The 14,582-nt window shown below is 41.6% G+C and overlaps 1 protein-coding gene across 2 annotated transcripts in view; it reads left to right on the top strand.

Moving 5' to 3' along the window:
• Positions 1 to 1,930: 1,930 nt before the first annotated feature.
• LOC112255290 (vesicle-associated membrane protein-associated protein A-like) overlaps positions 1,931 to 14,582 on the top strand; it is a 33,562-nt gene continuing 20,910 nt past the window's right edge. The window contains exon 1 of one of the 2 annotated variants that reach the window (XM_042308131.1): positions 1,931 to 2,090. In XM_042308131.1, the coding sequence (XP_042164065.1) occupies positions 2,033 to 2,090 (58 nt within the window). In that variant the 5' untranslated portion in view covers positions 1,931 to 2,032. The remainder of the gene's footprint in view (positions 2,091 to 14,582) is intronic. The other variant, XM_042308130.1, reaches the window with a different exon arrangement.

Genomic DNA, 14,582 nt, shown 5'->3' with positions numbered 1-14,582 from the left:
ATGCAGTTGAAGTCTGAAGTTTACATACACCTCAGCCAAATACATTTAAACTCAGTTTTTCCCAATCCCTGACACTTAATCTGAGTAAAAATTCCCTGTTTTAGGTCAGTTATGATCACCACTTTATTTTAAGAATGTGAAATGTCAGAATATTAGTAGAGAGAATGACTTATTTCAGCTTTTATGTCTTTCATCACATTCTCAGTGGGTCAGAAGTTAACATACACTCAATTAGTATTTGGTAGCATTGCCTTTAAATTGTTTAACTCGGGTCAAATGTTTCGGGAAGCCTTCCACAATAAGTTGGGTGAATTTTGGCCCATTACTCCTGACAGAGCCAGTGTAACTGAGTCAGGTTTGTAGGCCTCCTTCCTCGCACAAGCCTTTTCAGTTCTGCCCTCAGATTTTCTATGGGATTGAGGTCAGGGCTTTGTGATGGCCACTCCAATACCTTGACTTTGTTGTCCTCATGCCACTTTGCCACAACTTTGGAAGTATGCTTGGGGTCATTGTCCATTTGGAAGACCCACTGACGTCCTGAGATGTTGCTTCCATATATCCACAGAATTTTCCATCCTCATGACGCCATCTATTTTGTGAAGTGCACCAGTCCCTCCTGCAATAAAGCACTGACACAACATGATGCTGCCAGCCCCGTGCTTCATGGTTGGGATGGTGTTCTTCGGCTTGCAAGCCTACCCCTTTTTCCTCCAAACATAACAATAGTCATTATGACCAAACAGTTCTTTTTTTGTTTCATCAGACCAGAGGACATTTCTCCAAAAAGTATGATCTTTGTCCCCATGTGCAGTTGCAAAACCCTAGTCCTGCTTTTTTTATGGTGGTTTTGGAGTAGTGGCTTCTTCTTTGCTGAGCGGCCTTTCAGGTTATGTCGGTATAGGAGTCATTGTACTGTGGATATAGATACTTTTGTACCTGTTTCCTCCAGCATCTTCATAAGGTCCTTTGCTGTTGTTCTGGGATTGATTTGCACTTTTTGAACCAAAGTACGTTCATCTCTAGGAGATAGAATGCATCTCCTTCCTGAGCAGTATGACGGCTACGTGGTCCCATGGTGTTTATACTTGCGTACTGTTGTTTGTTCAGATGAATGTGGTACCTTCAGGCATTTGGAAATTGCTCCCAAGGATGAACCAGACTTGTGGAGGTCTGCAATTTTTTTTCTGAGGTCTTGGCTGATTTATTTTGATTTTCCCATGATGTCAAGCAAAGAGGCACTGAGTTTGAAGGTTGGCCTTGAAGTACATCCACAGGTACACCTCCAATTTCCTCAAATAATGTCAATTAGCCTATCAAAAGCTTCTAAAACCATGACATCATTTTCTGGAATTTTCCAAGCTGTTTAAAGGCACAGTCAACTTACTGTACTTCTGACCCACTGGAAATGTGATACAGTGAATTATAAGTTAAATCATCTGTCTGTAAACAATTGTTGGAAAAATGACTTGTGTCATGCACAAAGTATATGTCCTAACTGACTATCCAACACTATAGTTTGTTAACAAGAAATGTGCGGAGTGATTAAAAAACAAGTTTTAATGACTCCAACCAAAGTGTATGTAAACTTACAACTTCAACTGTGTATATATTACACCCAGTGGTCAGAAGTATTATTATTACCATCCCGTTCACAAAAATATGATATATATGGTGTGTACAGACAATATGCGCAGTAGAGTAGAAAAGATGTCTACAGCAGTATTTACATAGGACGAGGAGCCATGATTAGAATACAGTACGAAATAGCTGAACAGCTGAAATAGCTCTATCAACAAAATACCCAATAGCTTAAGTGGCGTTAACTGGAATCGCTAAAATAATAAATAGCTAAGTAACTTTATCAAATCAGCTACAACAAGATTAGTTTCTAATATAGACACACCACGTGAACGCGCACTAGAATCGCGCGTTCAAATATTTGCTCCCGTGGCGTGTGCACGTTCAGTCAGCGACTGACTCGTTCAATAGTATTTCCATCTGTCAGTGACTCCCTGACAACTGTAGCTAAAATATGTCAAAGTTAGAGCAGATCCTTCTTCTCGATCCTCCGTCTGACCTCAGATTTAAAGGTAAGTGGATTTAATACCGCTTAAACAAGCCATGGATTTCTCTCGGGGATGATTTCACACACCCTGGTGTGATTAGTTTCTAATGTTAAATGGCCAACCCGCCATTTTGATTTTTTTGGGGGAAAAAGGAGACTTAGTTACCACAGCCGTAAAGTCCAAAATTGTCTATCGTAAAAGTTCATTTAAAAACAACAAAAACAAAAATGTTCAGTTTGCTCTTAATTCTAAGGTTAGGCATACGGTTAGGAGATGTGGGTTAAGGTTATATTTTAAGAAGATACATTGGCGGTGTTTTATGACTGTGGTAACTAGTGGCGGTGGCGACGGGCCGCTGTGTGAATCACCGTACTGTAGTGACGTGGTCAACCGGTGTGGATTTTTTGGTTTTGCTTCTGATTTTTGTATTAAAAACTTTATTATTATTTTTTTTTATCAGTTCCCTGAGACAAAATATCCAGATAGTTAGACACCCTAGGTATTCATTAACGTTAGCGAGATGGAAACGAGTCCTGGCGGCATTGAAATGAGCTATTATTAGTTAGTTATTTTAACCAAGAACTACCATCCAAGGACAGAGGATAGCGTTAGTAAATGTGTCCTGCCTGTCAAACAGTCATTAACTAGCTAAATAACTAGCCAAGTTAACTTATCCGTCAAAAAGTTGGTAAAAAAAGCTGGCTACGTTTTCAGGCTCTCCTGTAACGTTAGCTGTTCTAGATATTAACTGCATATAATTCGTTATTAAAATACTAGGAACTCTGGTTAGACCTGATAAACCTGATATACAGCTAACTAAAATATCATTTTTTTTTTTCAGAAAACATTATTGTGTTAGTTCATCATTTCACAACACTATTTCACAATAGTTAACATTTAACTGGATTATTACAAATCGAAAAGCCTCAACAGTTTGCTTTTTTGGGGGGGGCTTATTGTATTTAATCCCCCCCAAAAAATATAAATAATGTCATTAGTATTATAATTTTGATAGTAAATCATGGGGTTAATCGACAACTTTCTGGCCAATGTCCGCTACCTAGCAACCGGGCTCGAGACTAACCTTTTTTTCATTACCATCCTAGAATCGTCCACTAGTGCAATTTTAAAACCTTCCCAAACTGAATATGTACCATCCATTTATTAAAATATACTTTACAAAAATATAAACACAACATACAAAAATGTCCAAAGATTTTACTGAGTTACAGTTCATATAAAAGAAAATAGTCATTTGGAATATTTTTTTTGGCTGTGGTCTATGGATTTCACATGACAGGGAATACAGATACCGTTTTTTTTTTTTTAAGGTAGGGGCGTGCATCAGAAAATCAGTCAGTATCTGGTGTGACCACCATTTGCCTCGTGCAGTGCAACATCTTCACATGCAGTTGATTGTGGCCTGCAGAGAGTTGTTCAACTCCTCTTCAATGGCGGTGTGAAGTTGCTGGATATTGGCAAGAACTGGAACACGCTGTCGATCCAGAGCATCCCAAACATGCTCAATGGGACCAGTATGAAAAATGTATGCACTCACAGACTACTGTAAGTCCCTCTGCATAAGAGCGCCTGCTAAATTACTAAAATGTAAGTGTCTGGTGAGTATGCAGGTCCTGAAAGAACTGGGACATTTTCGTCTTCCAGGAATCGCGTACAGATCCTTGCTACATGTGGCCGTGCATTATCATGCAGAAACGTGAGGTGACGGCGACGGATGAATGGCGTGGTTACATGTGGTCCGCGGTTGTGAGACCGATTGGACATGCTGCCAAATTCTCTAAAATGACATTGAAGGTGGCTTATGGTAGAGAAATTAACATTAAATTCTCTAGCAACAGCTCTGGTGGACATTCCTGCAGTCAGCATGCCAATTGCATGCTCCCTCAACTTGAGACATCTGTGGCATTGTGACAACTGCACGTTTTAGTGACCTTTTGTTGTCCCCAGCATAAGGTGCACCTGTGTAATGATCATACTGTTTAATCATATTGATATGCCACACCTGTCAGGTGGATGGATTATCTTGGCAAAGGATAAATGCTCACTAACAGGGATGTAAAACAAATTTGTGCACAATTTCAGAGAAATAAGTTTTTTGTGCATACAGAACATTTCTGGGATATTTTATTTCAGCTCATGAAACATGGGACCAACACTTTACATGTTGCATTTTATATTGTTGTTCTGTATGTGTGTGTATATAATGAGAAATGCCATGGTGGCTGTGGTGCAATTTTAAAAGTAGCCCAAAAACCTGCATCCCATGGCCAATACATTTTCACCAGCAACATCAGTATTTTATAAAAGTAGCCCAATTGGTTGGAAATCCATGGACATGGCAATAACCTAGCTGTATATGCTGGTTTGGGTAGTAAAGAGTTGCCATGACGATGGGGCTAGCTTGCACCTGCTTCACGTTCGTTAGCCATCTTGGCTATCTAGCTACACAAAGATAAATGATTGAATGGAAACAGTTAGTTGGAATTCCAGAGTCCACAATTATCTCACCGACTGTTGTGCAATACTCTCGAGTACTGTGCGTGGAGGACACTCCTTTATGACCTACTTAGTTAAATAGCTATTCCTTGGGGAGGAAGTTAGTCACTGCTGAGCTAAAAAGGTTTCTTGTCAGGCAGGGCTGGGTGTTCCACCTGGCTACGTAATTGTGTTTAGAAGTGAAACTGAATCAAGACGTGTCAACTGCTGAAATGCATTGATTGTCTTTACATTAGTTGTTGGTGCTAGCTAGCTAAAGGAGTGACTACTTGCTCTTTGGCTCCAATGCTGGTGATGTTGACAGTGTCACATCACAGTTGGTTGACAGAAGTTTCCAATGTCTACCCCCATGTCAGGTGCAGACATTTTTTTTGTTTTTTTTTTATGTTCAGATGGGATCGATGTTCTGAAAACAATATTCAGTCGCAGAAAGATAAATGGTGTTGCCAAATTAAACTCTTGTTGGTGGGCAACACATCAACAGCTGTATTAGGGGACCTGTCACAGGCACAGGCTATGTAATTGTAGAGGAAATATTAGGTACATTTCATTAAAGTGGACACCTCGCTCTTTGTTATCAACCCTCAAAATAGTATCTACCTATGGGTTGTAAAGACTGATGGCTGAAGAGAGGATAGCCCGGTCGGGACATGGAAGGCTGATGGATGAGGAGAGGATGAGACTATGTGCCTCCCTAAAAGGTCTAAATAAACATTTTTACAAGCAACGGAAAACCTTCCTGTTGGGATCCTCTAATGTATTGAGCTGTTGTAGTTGTTTGGCTTGCAGTAATTAGTGATTTGAAGGTGCTGAATAGACGTTTCTGTTTTTCAGGTTTTTTTACATGTTTATTCAGACTTTTTGTGTGTTTTTTTTTCTAAGTACATACCGGCCTTAACTGGAGCAAAGAAAGATGGTTGGTCAGCACAACTCCATATTTGGTGTGTAAACTTATTTTGACTTGAACTAAAAACAAAAATCCATATTGTGATAAGTTAGGAGACATTTTTTTTTTTTGTGGAGTTGCGCAGTTACTCTCCATTATCTTCTTTTTTGTTGTTTTTAAAAACATATCAAAGAAATTGCCACACACTTATTATAATTTTAATCTGTGTAGAGCGCTGACATCTACTCCTCGTAATGCATAGATACTGGGACAAGGCTGGCCATGTCCTGCCTGTGGTCCAGGGCCTTAGTACGCCTTCCTGTACAACATTAATGGAGAAGGCCCTGGACCAGAGCTAGTAGCCATGCCCTGCCTGTGGTCCAGGGCCTTAGTACGCCTTCCTGTACAACATTAATGGAGAAGGCCCTGGACCAGAGCTAGTAGCCATGCCCTGCCTGTGGTCCAGGGCCTTAGTACGCCTTCCTCTACAACATTAATGGAGAAGGCCCTGGACCAGAGCTAGTAGCCATGCCCTGCCTGTGGTCCAGGGCCTTAGTACGCCTTCCTCTACAACATTAATGGAGAAGGCCCTGGACCAGAGCTAGTAGCCATGCCCCTGGCTGAAAGTCTTTTAGAAAATATTCACAGCCCTTGCCTTTTTCATATTTGGTTGTTACAGCCTGAACTCAAAATGTATTAAATTGTGATTTGTTTGGACACTGGCCTACACACAATTACTGCATCATGTCAAAGTGGAATTATCTTCTTAGATATGTGTACAAATGAATTAAAAATAAAAGCTGAGATGTCTTCAGTCAAGTGGAGCGGCAGGGTAGCCTAGTGGTTAACCCACTGTTCCTAGGCCATCATTGAAAATAAGAATTTGTTCTTAACTGACTTGCCTGGTTAAATAAAGGTAAAATAAAAAATAAAAGGTATTCAACCCCCCTTTTTTTATGGCCTACATAAGTTCAGGAGTAAAAATGTGCTTGACAGAAGTTGCATGGACTCACTTTGTCTTAGTGATCGTTGAACGACTGCCTCATATGTGCGCCTCACGCATAAAATATGCCGAGCAGTGAATTTCAAATACCGATTTGACCACAGACCAGGGAAGTTTTCCAATTCCTCTCTAATAAAGGGCACCTATTGGTAGATGGGTAGAAAAAGTGAGCAGACATTGAATATCCCTTCGAGCGTGAAGTTACTAGTTGGATGGTGTATCAATACACCCAGTCACTACAAAGACACAGGCATCCTTCCTAACTCCGTTGCTGGAGAGGAAGGACGAACCGCTCAGGGATTTCACCATGAGGCCAAATGGTGACTTTAAAACAGTTGCAGAGTTTAATGGCTGTGTTAGGAGAAAATTGACGGATCAACAACATTGTATTTTTTTATAAAATACTAATGAAAACAAAGTAGCTTTGCACAGAAAAAAATATTTCATAACATACATCCTGTTTTGCAAAAAGGCACTCAAGTAATTCTGCAAACATGTGGCAATTCAGTTTTTGTCTTAAATACAAAGTATTATTTATTTATTATTATTTATATTTATTATTATTTAGTTTGGGGCAAATGAAACACATTACTGAGTACCACGCTCGATATTTTCAAGCATAGTGGTGCCTGCATCATGTTATGAGTATGCTTCTAATTGTTAAGGACAAGGGATTTTTTTTTCAGGATAAAAATGAAATGCTATAGGAAAACCTGGTTCAGTCTGCTTTCCCAACAGACACTGGGAGATGAATAACCTAAAAAAAAAACAAGAAGACATTGAATGTTCCTGAGTGGCCGAGTTACAGTTTTGACTTTGCATATACGATGGAAAGACCTGAAAATGTTTGTCTAGCAATGATCAACAACTAATTTGTCAGAGCTTGAAGAATTTAGAAAATAATAATGGGCAAATGTTCTCAGCTGTTATTTCTGCCAAAGTTGCTTCTATAAATTATGGGGTGTGAATACTTATGTAAATGAAATTTCTGTATTTCGTTTTCAATTAATGTGCTAACATTTTGTAAAAACATGTTTTCACTTTGTCATTATGAGGTGTTGTTTAATCCATTTTGAATTCTGGCACTAACACAACAAATTGAGTTGAGTGCCAATATGGCCGACCGGTGGTTTCAAAGCCTCTCAGTAGCCAATAAATGGCATCGGTAATCCAGGGTTTATATACAACATTGGTAATTGACCAGCTCCCTCTCTTCCCAGGTTCACTGAAAAGGCAAATGGGCCATGTCCAAGGAGCTGTGAGCCAGGATACAAATGTAACCTTCTCTATAAATTCCTCAATACCAGATGAAAAACATAATGCAAATACCGTGTGTGTGTGTAACTAGACTGGTCGCTTCAATACCATACCGTGTGTGTGTGTGCTGCCGCAAACTGGGATTTGAATGATCAACATTACCAAAAGTAAACTCGGCAAAAAAAGAAACATCCTCTCATTGTCAACTGCGTTTTATTTTCAGCAAACTTTACGTGTAAATATTTGTCTGAACATAAGATTCAACAACTGAGACATAAACTGAACAAGTTCCACAGACATGTGACTAACAGAAATGGAATAATGTGTCCCTGAACAAAGGGGGGTTCGAAATCAAAAGTAACAGTCAGTATCTGGTGTGGCCACCAGCTGCATTAAGTACTGCGGTGCATCTCCTCCTCACGGACTGCACCAGATTTGCCAGTTCTTGCTGTGACATGTTACCCCACTCTTTCACCAAGGCACCTGCAAGTTCCCGGACATTTCTGGGGGGAATGGCCCTAGCCCTTGCCCTCCAATACAACGGGTCTCGGACGTGCTCAATGGGATTGAGATCTGGGCTCTTCGCTGGCCGTGGAAGAACACTGACATTCCTGTCTTGCAGGAAATCACGCACAGAACGAGCAGTATGGCTGGTGGCATTGTCATGCTGGAGGGTCATGTCAGGATGAACCTGCAGGAAGGGTACCACATGAGGGAGGAGGATGTCTTCTCTGTAATGCACAGCATTGATATTGCCTGGACTGACAACAAGCTCAGTCCGATGATGCTGTGACACACCGCTCCAGAACATGACGGACCCTCCACCTCCAAATCGATCCCGCTCCAGAGTACAGGCCTCGGTATAACACTCATTCCTTCTACAATAAACGCGAATCCGACCATCACCCTTGATGAGACAACCGCGACTCGTCAATGAAGAGCACTTTTTGCCAGTCCTGTCTGGTCCATCGATGGTGGGTTTGTGCCCATAGGTGACGTTGTTGCTGGTGATGTCTGGTGAGGACCTGCCTTACAACAGGCCTACAAGCCATCAGTCCAGCCTCTCTCAGCCTATTGCGGACAATCTGAGCACTGATAGAGGGATTGTGCGTTCCTGGTGTAACTCGGGCAGTTGTTGTTGCCATCCTGTACCTGTCCCGCAGGTGTGATGTTCGGATGTACCAATCCTGTGCAGGTGTTGTTACACGTGGTCTGCCACTGCGAGGACGATCAGCTGTCCGTCCTGTCTCCCTGTAGCGCTGTCTTAGGTGTCTCGCAGTATGTACATTGCAATTTATTGCCCTGGCCACATCTGCAGTCATCATGCCTCCTTTTAGCATGCCTAAGGCACATTCACCCAGATGAGCAGGGACCCTGGGCATCTTTCTTTTGGTGTTTTTCAGAGTCAGTAGAAAGGCCTCTAGTCTCCTAAGTTTTCTTTACTGTGACCTTAATTGCCTACTGTCTGTAAGCTGTAAGTGTCTTATCGACCGTTCCACAGGTGCATGTTCATTAAGTGTTTATGGTTCATTGAACAAGCATGGGAAACAGTGTTTAAACTCTTTACAATGAAGATCTGTGAAGTTATTTGGATTTTTACAAATTATCTTTGAAAGACAGGATCCTGAAAAAGGGACGTTTCTTTTTTTGCTGAGTTTGTGGACACCTGCTCGTCGACCATCTCATTCCAAAATCAAGGGCATTAATATGGAGTTTGTCCCCTCTCCTTTGCTGCTCTAAGAGCCTGCACTCTTCTGCGAAGGCTTTCCACTAGATGCAGGGACTTGCTTCCATTCAGCCACTAGCATTAGTGAGGTCTGGCACTGATGTTGGGCGATTAGGCCTGGCTTGCAGCTGTGTTCCACTTCATCCAAAAGGTGTTCAATGGGGTTGTCAGGGCTCTGTGCAGGCCAGTCAAGTTCTTCCACACCGATCTCGACAAACCATTTCTGTTTGGACCTCGCTTTGTGCACAGGGGTATTGTCATGCTGAAACAGGAAAGGGCCTTCCCCAAACTGTTGCCATGCAGTTGGTAGCACAGAATCGTCCAGAATGTCATTGTATGCTGTAGTGTAAACATTTCCCTTCACTGGAACTAAGGTGCCTGAAAAATGAAAAACAGCCCCAGACCGTTATTCCTACTCTATCGAACTTCAGTTGGCACTATGCATTGGGGCAAGTAGCAGTTCCCTCTCATCCGCCAATCCCAAGTGTGATTCATCCCTCCTGAGAACGCATTTCCACTGCTCCAGAGTCCAATGGTGGTGAGCTTTACACCACTCTAGCCGACGCCTGGCATTGCTCATGGTGATCCTAGGCTTATGTGATTCATCCCTCCTGAGAACGCATTTCCACTGCGCCAGAGTCCAATGGTGGTGAGCTTTACACCACTCCAGCCGACGCCTGGCATTGCTCATGGTGATCCTAGGCTTGTGTGTTGCTCGGCCATGGAAACACCATTTCATGAAGCTCCAGACGAACAGTTCTTGTGCTGACGTTGCTTCCAGAGGCAGTTTGGAACTTGGTAGTGAGTGTTGCAACAGATGACAGACGACTTTAACGCGCTTCAGCACTCAGCGGTCCCTTTCTGCGAACATGTGTGGCCTACCACTTCGCGTCTGAGCCGTTGTTGCTCCTAGATGTTTCAACTTCACAATAACAGCACTAACAGTTAACTGGGGCAGATCTAGAAGGACAGACATTTTGACTAACTGACTGGAAAGGTTGGAAAGAACTGTTGGAAAGGTTGCATCCTATAACGGTGCCACGTTGAAAGTCACTGAACTCTTCAGTAAGCCCATTCTACTGCTGATGTTTGTCTATGGAGATTGCGTGGCTGTGTGCACCTGTCAGCAATGGGTGTGGCTGAAATAGCTGAATCCACTAATTTGAACGAGTGTCCACATACTTTTGTATATACTTTAAAAAAAAAATGTTTTACTTTGGTGACATGAATGTAACTGAATGTTGAGAGAATTTTCTCCAAGCCTCTTTTCTAAAGTGAACCTGGTTAGAAATGTTAGTAACCTAGTACACAGTCTCCACACCTCTCTGAATTTAACCTGAAGGAGCAAGGTTTTATAACAGACATAGACCTATTAGCTCTTGGAAGATGATGGCCCTAATACAGCCTTGCTCCACAAAATAAAATAGGTTGAGGAAGTTCTTTCAACTCCTTTCCCTGGAATTGATTCAAGACTGTGTTCAAATCAAATCAAATCAAATTTATTTATATAGCCCTTCGTACATCAGCTGCTATCTCAAAGTGCTGTACAGAAACCCAGCCTAAAACCTCAAACAGCAAGCAATGCAGGTGAAGCACGGTGGCTAGGAAAAACTCCCTAGAAAGGCCAAAACCTAGGAAGAAACCTAGAGAGGAACCAGGCTATGTGGGGTGGCCAGTCCTCTTCTGGCTGTGCCGGGTGGAGTTTATAACAGAACATGGCCAAGATGTTCAAATGTTCATAAATGATCAGCATGGTCGAATAATAATAAGGCAGAACAGTTGAAACTGGAGCAGCAGCACAGTCAGGTGGAAGCTGTTAAGCATTTCATTTAAATAAAAACATGTTTTTGGAGACTCTCTCTCATCGAAGTCCTGTATTCTCTTAATTCAATCTCTCTGAATTTTAACCTGAAGGAGCCAAGTTTTATAACAGACACAGACCTATTAGCTCTTGGAGGTTAGTTGAGGCTTCTCCTATGTCTGGAGGACAGCTCCTCTGACACCCAAGGCTGCTATACCAGTCTTTCTGTCAGCGTATGAAACCAGGAACACAACTTTTAGTTTTAGAAGTGTGGGGGGGGTTAAATATAATTATATAATTTAAAAAAATCTGGTCGGATAAAAACTCGACCGCTCTGAGCATGGTCCTAAAGCACAACGTCGTTTTGTTTTATCATTCCGATGATAAAACTGTGGGTGACAAAATAAAATGCAATTTCAGAATGTGGGGGAGACATGTCCCCAGTGAAAGTTAGCCTTCAGTTTCCTACCGGGGCCCCGTCATGGAGAATGGCCCCTACACCTCCTGGACCTTCTAGTTTATCTGACACTATAGCTGTGTGGGGCAGAATCCCTTCTGCCTGAAAGCTGTATAGGTTAACACTGTAGGAGGCTCGTGGCCCTACCGCTCCTCTCTCTGTCCCCGGAGCCTTTTTAGAAAAAACATTTTATTAAAATTCTTACTCCATCTCGGTGCTTTGGGTTCCCTTTTGTGGTTGCTTTGGAAGTCTGACACACGGAATCACACAACTTTTTTTTATTAAATTTTTTTTTTTTAGCCTAAGGGATGTTAACAGTTTTTAACCTGATTTTGTGTTGCATGTAAATACGATTTAGACGCATGCTTACGGTGTGATAGTGATTATAGTGATTCACTTTTCACAAGGCGATCAGTGTGGCACTTGTCACTTGTCACTTTGGCTCAGAGGGACAAGAGCTGGTGAACTCATGATGTTCAGGGTGCCTAAAGGCCTTTTAACTTTCCTTGCTGACTTAGTCTGAGGCTTTGTTTGTGATCATCTGCAAACTAGTGTGGCATGGTATAGCATGATGCCAACATTTTTAGAGTAATGTAGTACAGTTTTATGACACTACTGACCTTTTTACAGCCCTGCTGATCTAAAGAACCTTCTGGCTCCTGTTTTTATAAATTCTGTTGAATTGAAGCAACAGCCACTGGTATCTTTTTAAAAAAAATTTATATGACCTGGTCTAATAATATCCACTTTCATATCAGCTACAGGGTATGTAGTATGTCCATATGATGTATGGTATCCCAAGTGCATTTCCTCAGCTTGTCTCGGAGCGGAACATGGAATCATGGGTTGAATCACTTTAACGTAGCCCTAGCTGCGTCTCGGACCGTGCGATCACGTAGCCCTAGCTGCGTCTCGGACCGTGCGATCACGTAGCCCTAGCTGCGTCTCGAACCGTGCGATCACGTAGCCCTAGCTGCGTCTCGAACCGTGCGATCACGTAGCCCTAGCTGCGTCTCGGACCGTGCGATCACGTAGCCCTAGCTGCGTCTCGGACCGTGCGATCACGTAGCCCTAGCTGCGTCTCGGACCGTGCGATCACGTAGCCCTAGCTGCGTCTCGGACCGTGCTCAATTTGATTTAAATAATGTAAAAACAGTGTTGGAGAAGAAAGTAAAAGTGCAGTATGTGCCATGTAAGAAAAGCTAACTTTTTTAATTTCAGAACTTATGAAAGTTCGTTCTTCAATATTCCCAGTTAAGAAGTTTTAGGTTGTAGTTATTATAGGAATTATGAGGCGTAGACTATTTTTCTCTGTACCATTTGTATTTCATATACCTTTGACTATTGGCTGTTCTAATAGGCACTATAGTATTGCCAGCCTAATCTCAGGAGTTGATAGGCTTGAAGTCATATACAGCGCTGTGCAACAAGCATTGGGAGGAGCTGCTGGCAAACGGAGTAAAGTTTGAATTAATGCTTACGAGGCTGCTGCTGCCTACCACCGCTCAGTCAGACTGCAATAAACACATTGGTCATTAATATGGTCAAATCCGGAAACTATAATTTCGAAAACAAAATCTTTATTTCAGTGAAATACGGATCTGTTCCTTATTTTATCTAACAGGTGGCATCCATAAGTCTAAATATTGCTGTTACATTGCGCAACCTTCAATGTTATGTCATAATTATGAACAATTCAGGCAAATTAGTCCTGACTCTGCGTGCAATGAATGCTAGAGAAGTGACACAATTTCCCTAGTTAATATTCCCTGCTAACATGAATTTCTTTTAACTAAGTATGCAGGTTTAAAAAAATATATATACTTCTGTGTATTGATTTTAAGAAAGGCGTTGATGTTTAGGTTCATTCGTGCAACGAATGCGCTTTTGTTAAAGCATCACCCGTCTGGCAAAGTAGGCTGTGATTCGATGATAAATTAACAGGCACCGCATTGATTATATGCAAGCAGGACAAGCTAGTTAACTACACATGGTTGATGATATTATTAGGTTAACTAGTGATTATGTCAAGATTGATTGTTTAAGTTCGCTAGCAACTTACCTTGGCTCCTTGCTGCACTCGCGTAAGAGGTGGTCAGCCTGCCACGCAGTTTCCTTGTGGGATGCAATATAATCGTCCATAATCGGCATCCAAAAATGTCATTACCGATTTGTTATGAAAACTTGAAATCGTCCCTAATTAATCAGTCGACCTCTTGTCCAAACACACCAACACAGTCGTGAAGAGGATCTTTTCAGCCTCCTGAGGGGGAAGAGGAGTTATCCCCTCAGGAGGCTGAAAAGATCCTCAAAAAAAACTAGGCACTCAGGAACATTCAATGTAATTTTGGTAAGAAACTCCAGTGTAGATTTGGTCTTGTGTTTTAGGTTATTGTCCTGCTGAAAGCTGAATTTGTCTCCCAGTGTCTGTTGGATAGCAGACTGAACCAGGTTTTCCTCTAGGATTTTGCCTGTACTTAACTCTCTTCTGTTTATTTGGCATAAAAACCTCTAGTCCTTGCCGATGACAAACCTACCCATAACATGATGCAGTCACCATCATGCTTGAAAATATGAAGAAATGGTACTCGGTGATGTTGGATTTGCCCCAAACATAACGCTTTGAATTCAGGACAAAAAGTGAATAAAAAAAAACCAGTATTAGACAATTCCACAAATACAATTTTAAGAAGGCACACCTGTTAATTAAAATGCATTCCTGTTGGCATTCTCTCAACCAGCTTCATGAGGTAGTCAAGAGTGTCATCAAGGTGGCTACTTTGAAGAATCTAACATCTATTTAGATTTTTTTTTACAACATGATTCCATTGTGTTTTTTCATAGTTTTGATGTCTTCACTGTTATTCTA

The sequence above is a fragment of the Oncorhynchus tshawytscha genome, linkage group LG28 (genome assembly GCF_018296145.1).
Source record: "Oncorhynchus tshawytscha isolate Ot180627B linkage group LG28, Otsh_v2.0, whole genome shotgun sequence".
In the NCBI taxonomy this organism is placed as follows: Eukaryota; Metazoa; Chordata; class Actinopteri; order Salmoniformes; family Salmonidae; genus Oncorhynchus; species Oncorhynchus tshawytscha.
The sequence above is the reverse complement of the archived record's forward strand: the minus strand, read 5'-3'. Positions and strand labels throughout refer to the sequence as shown.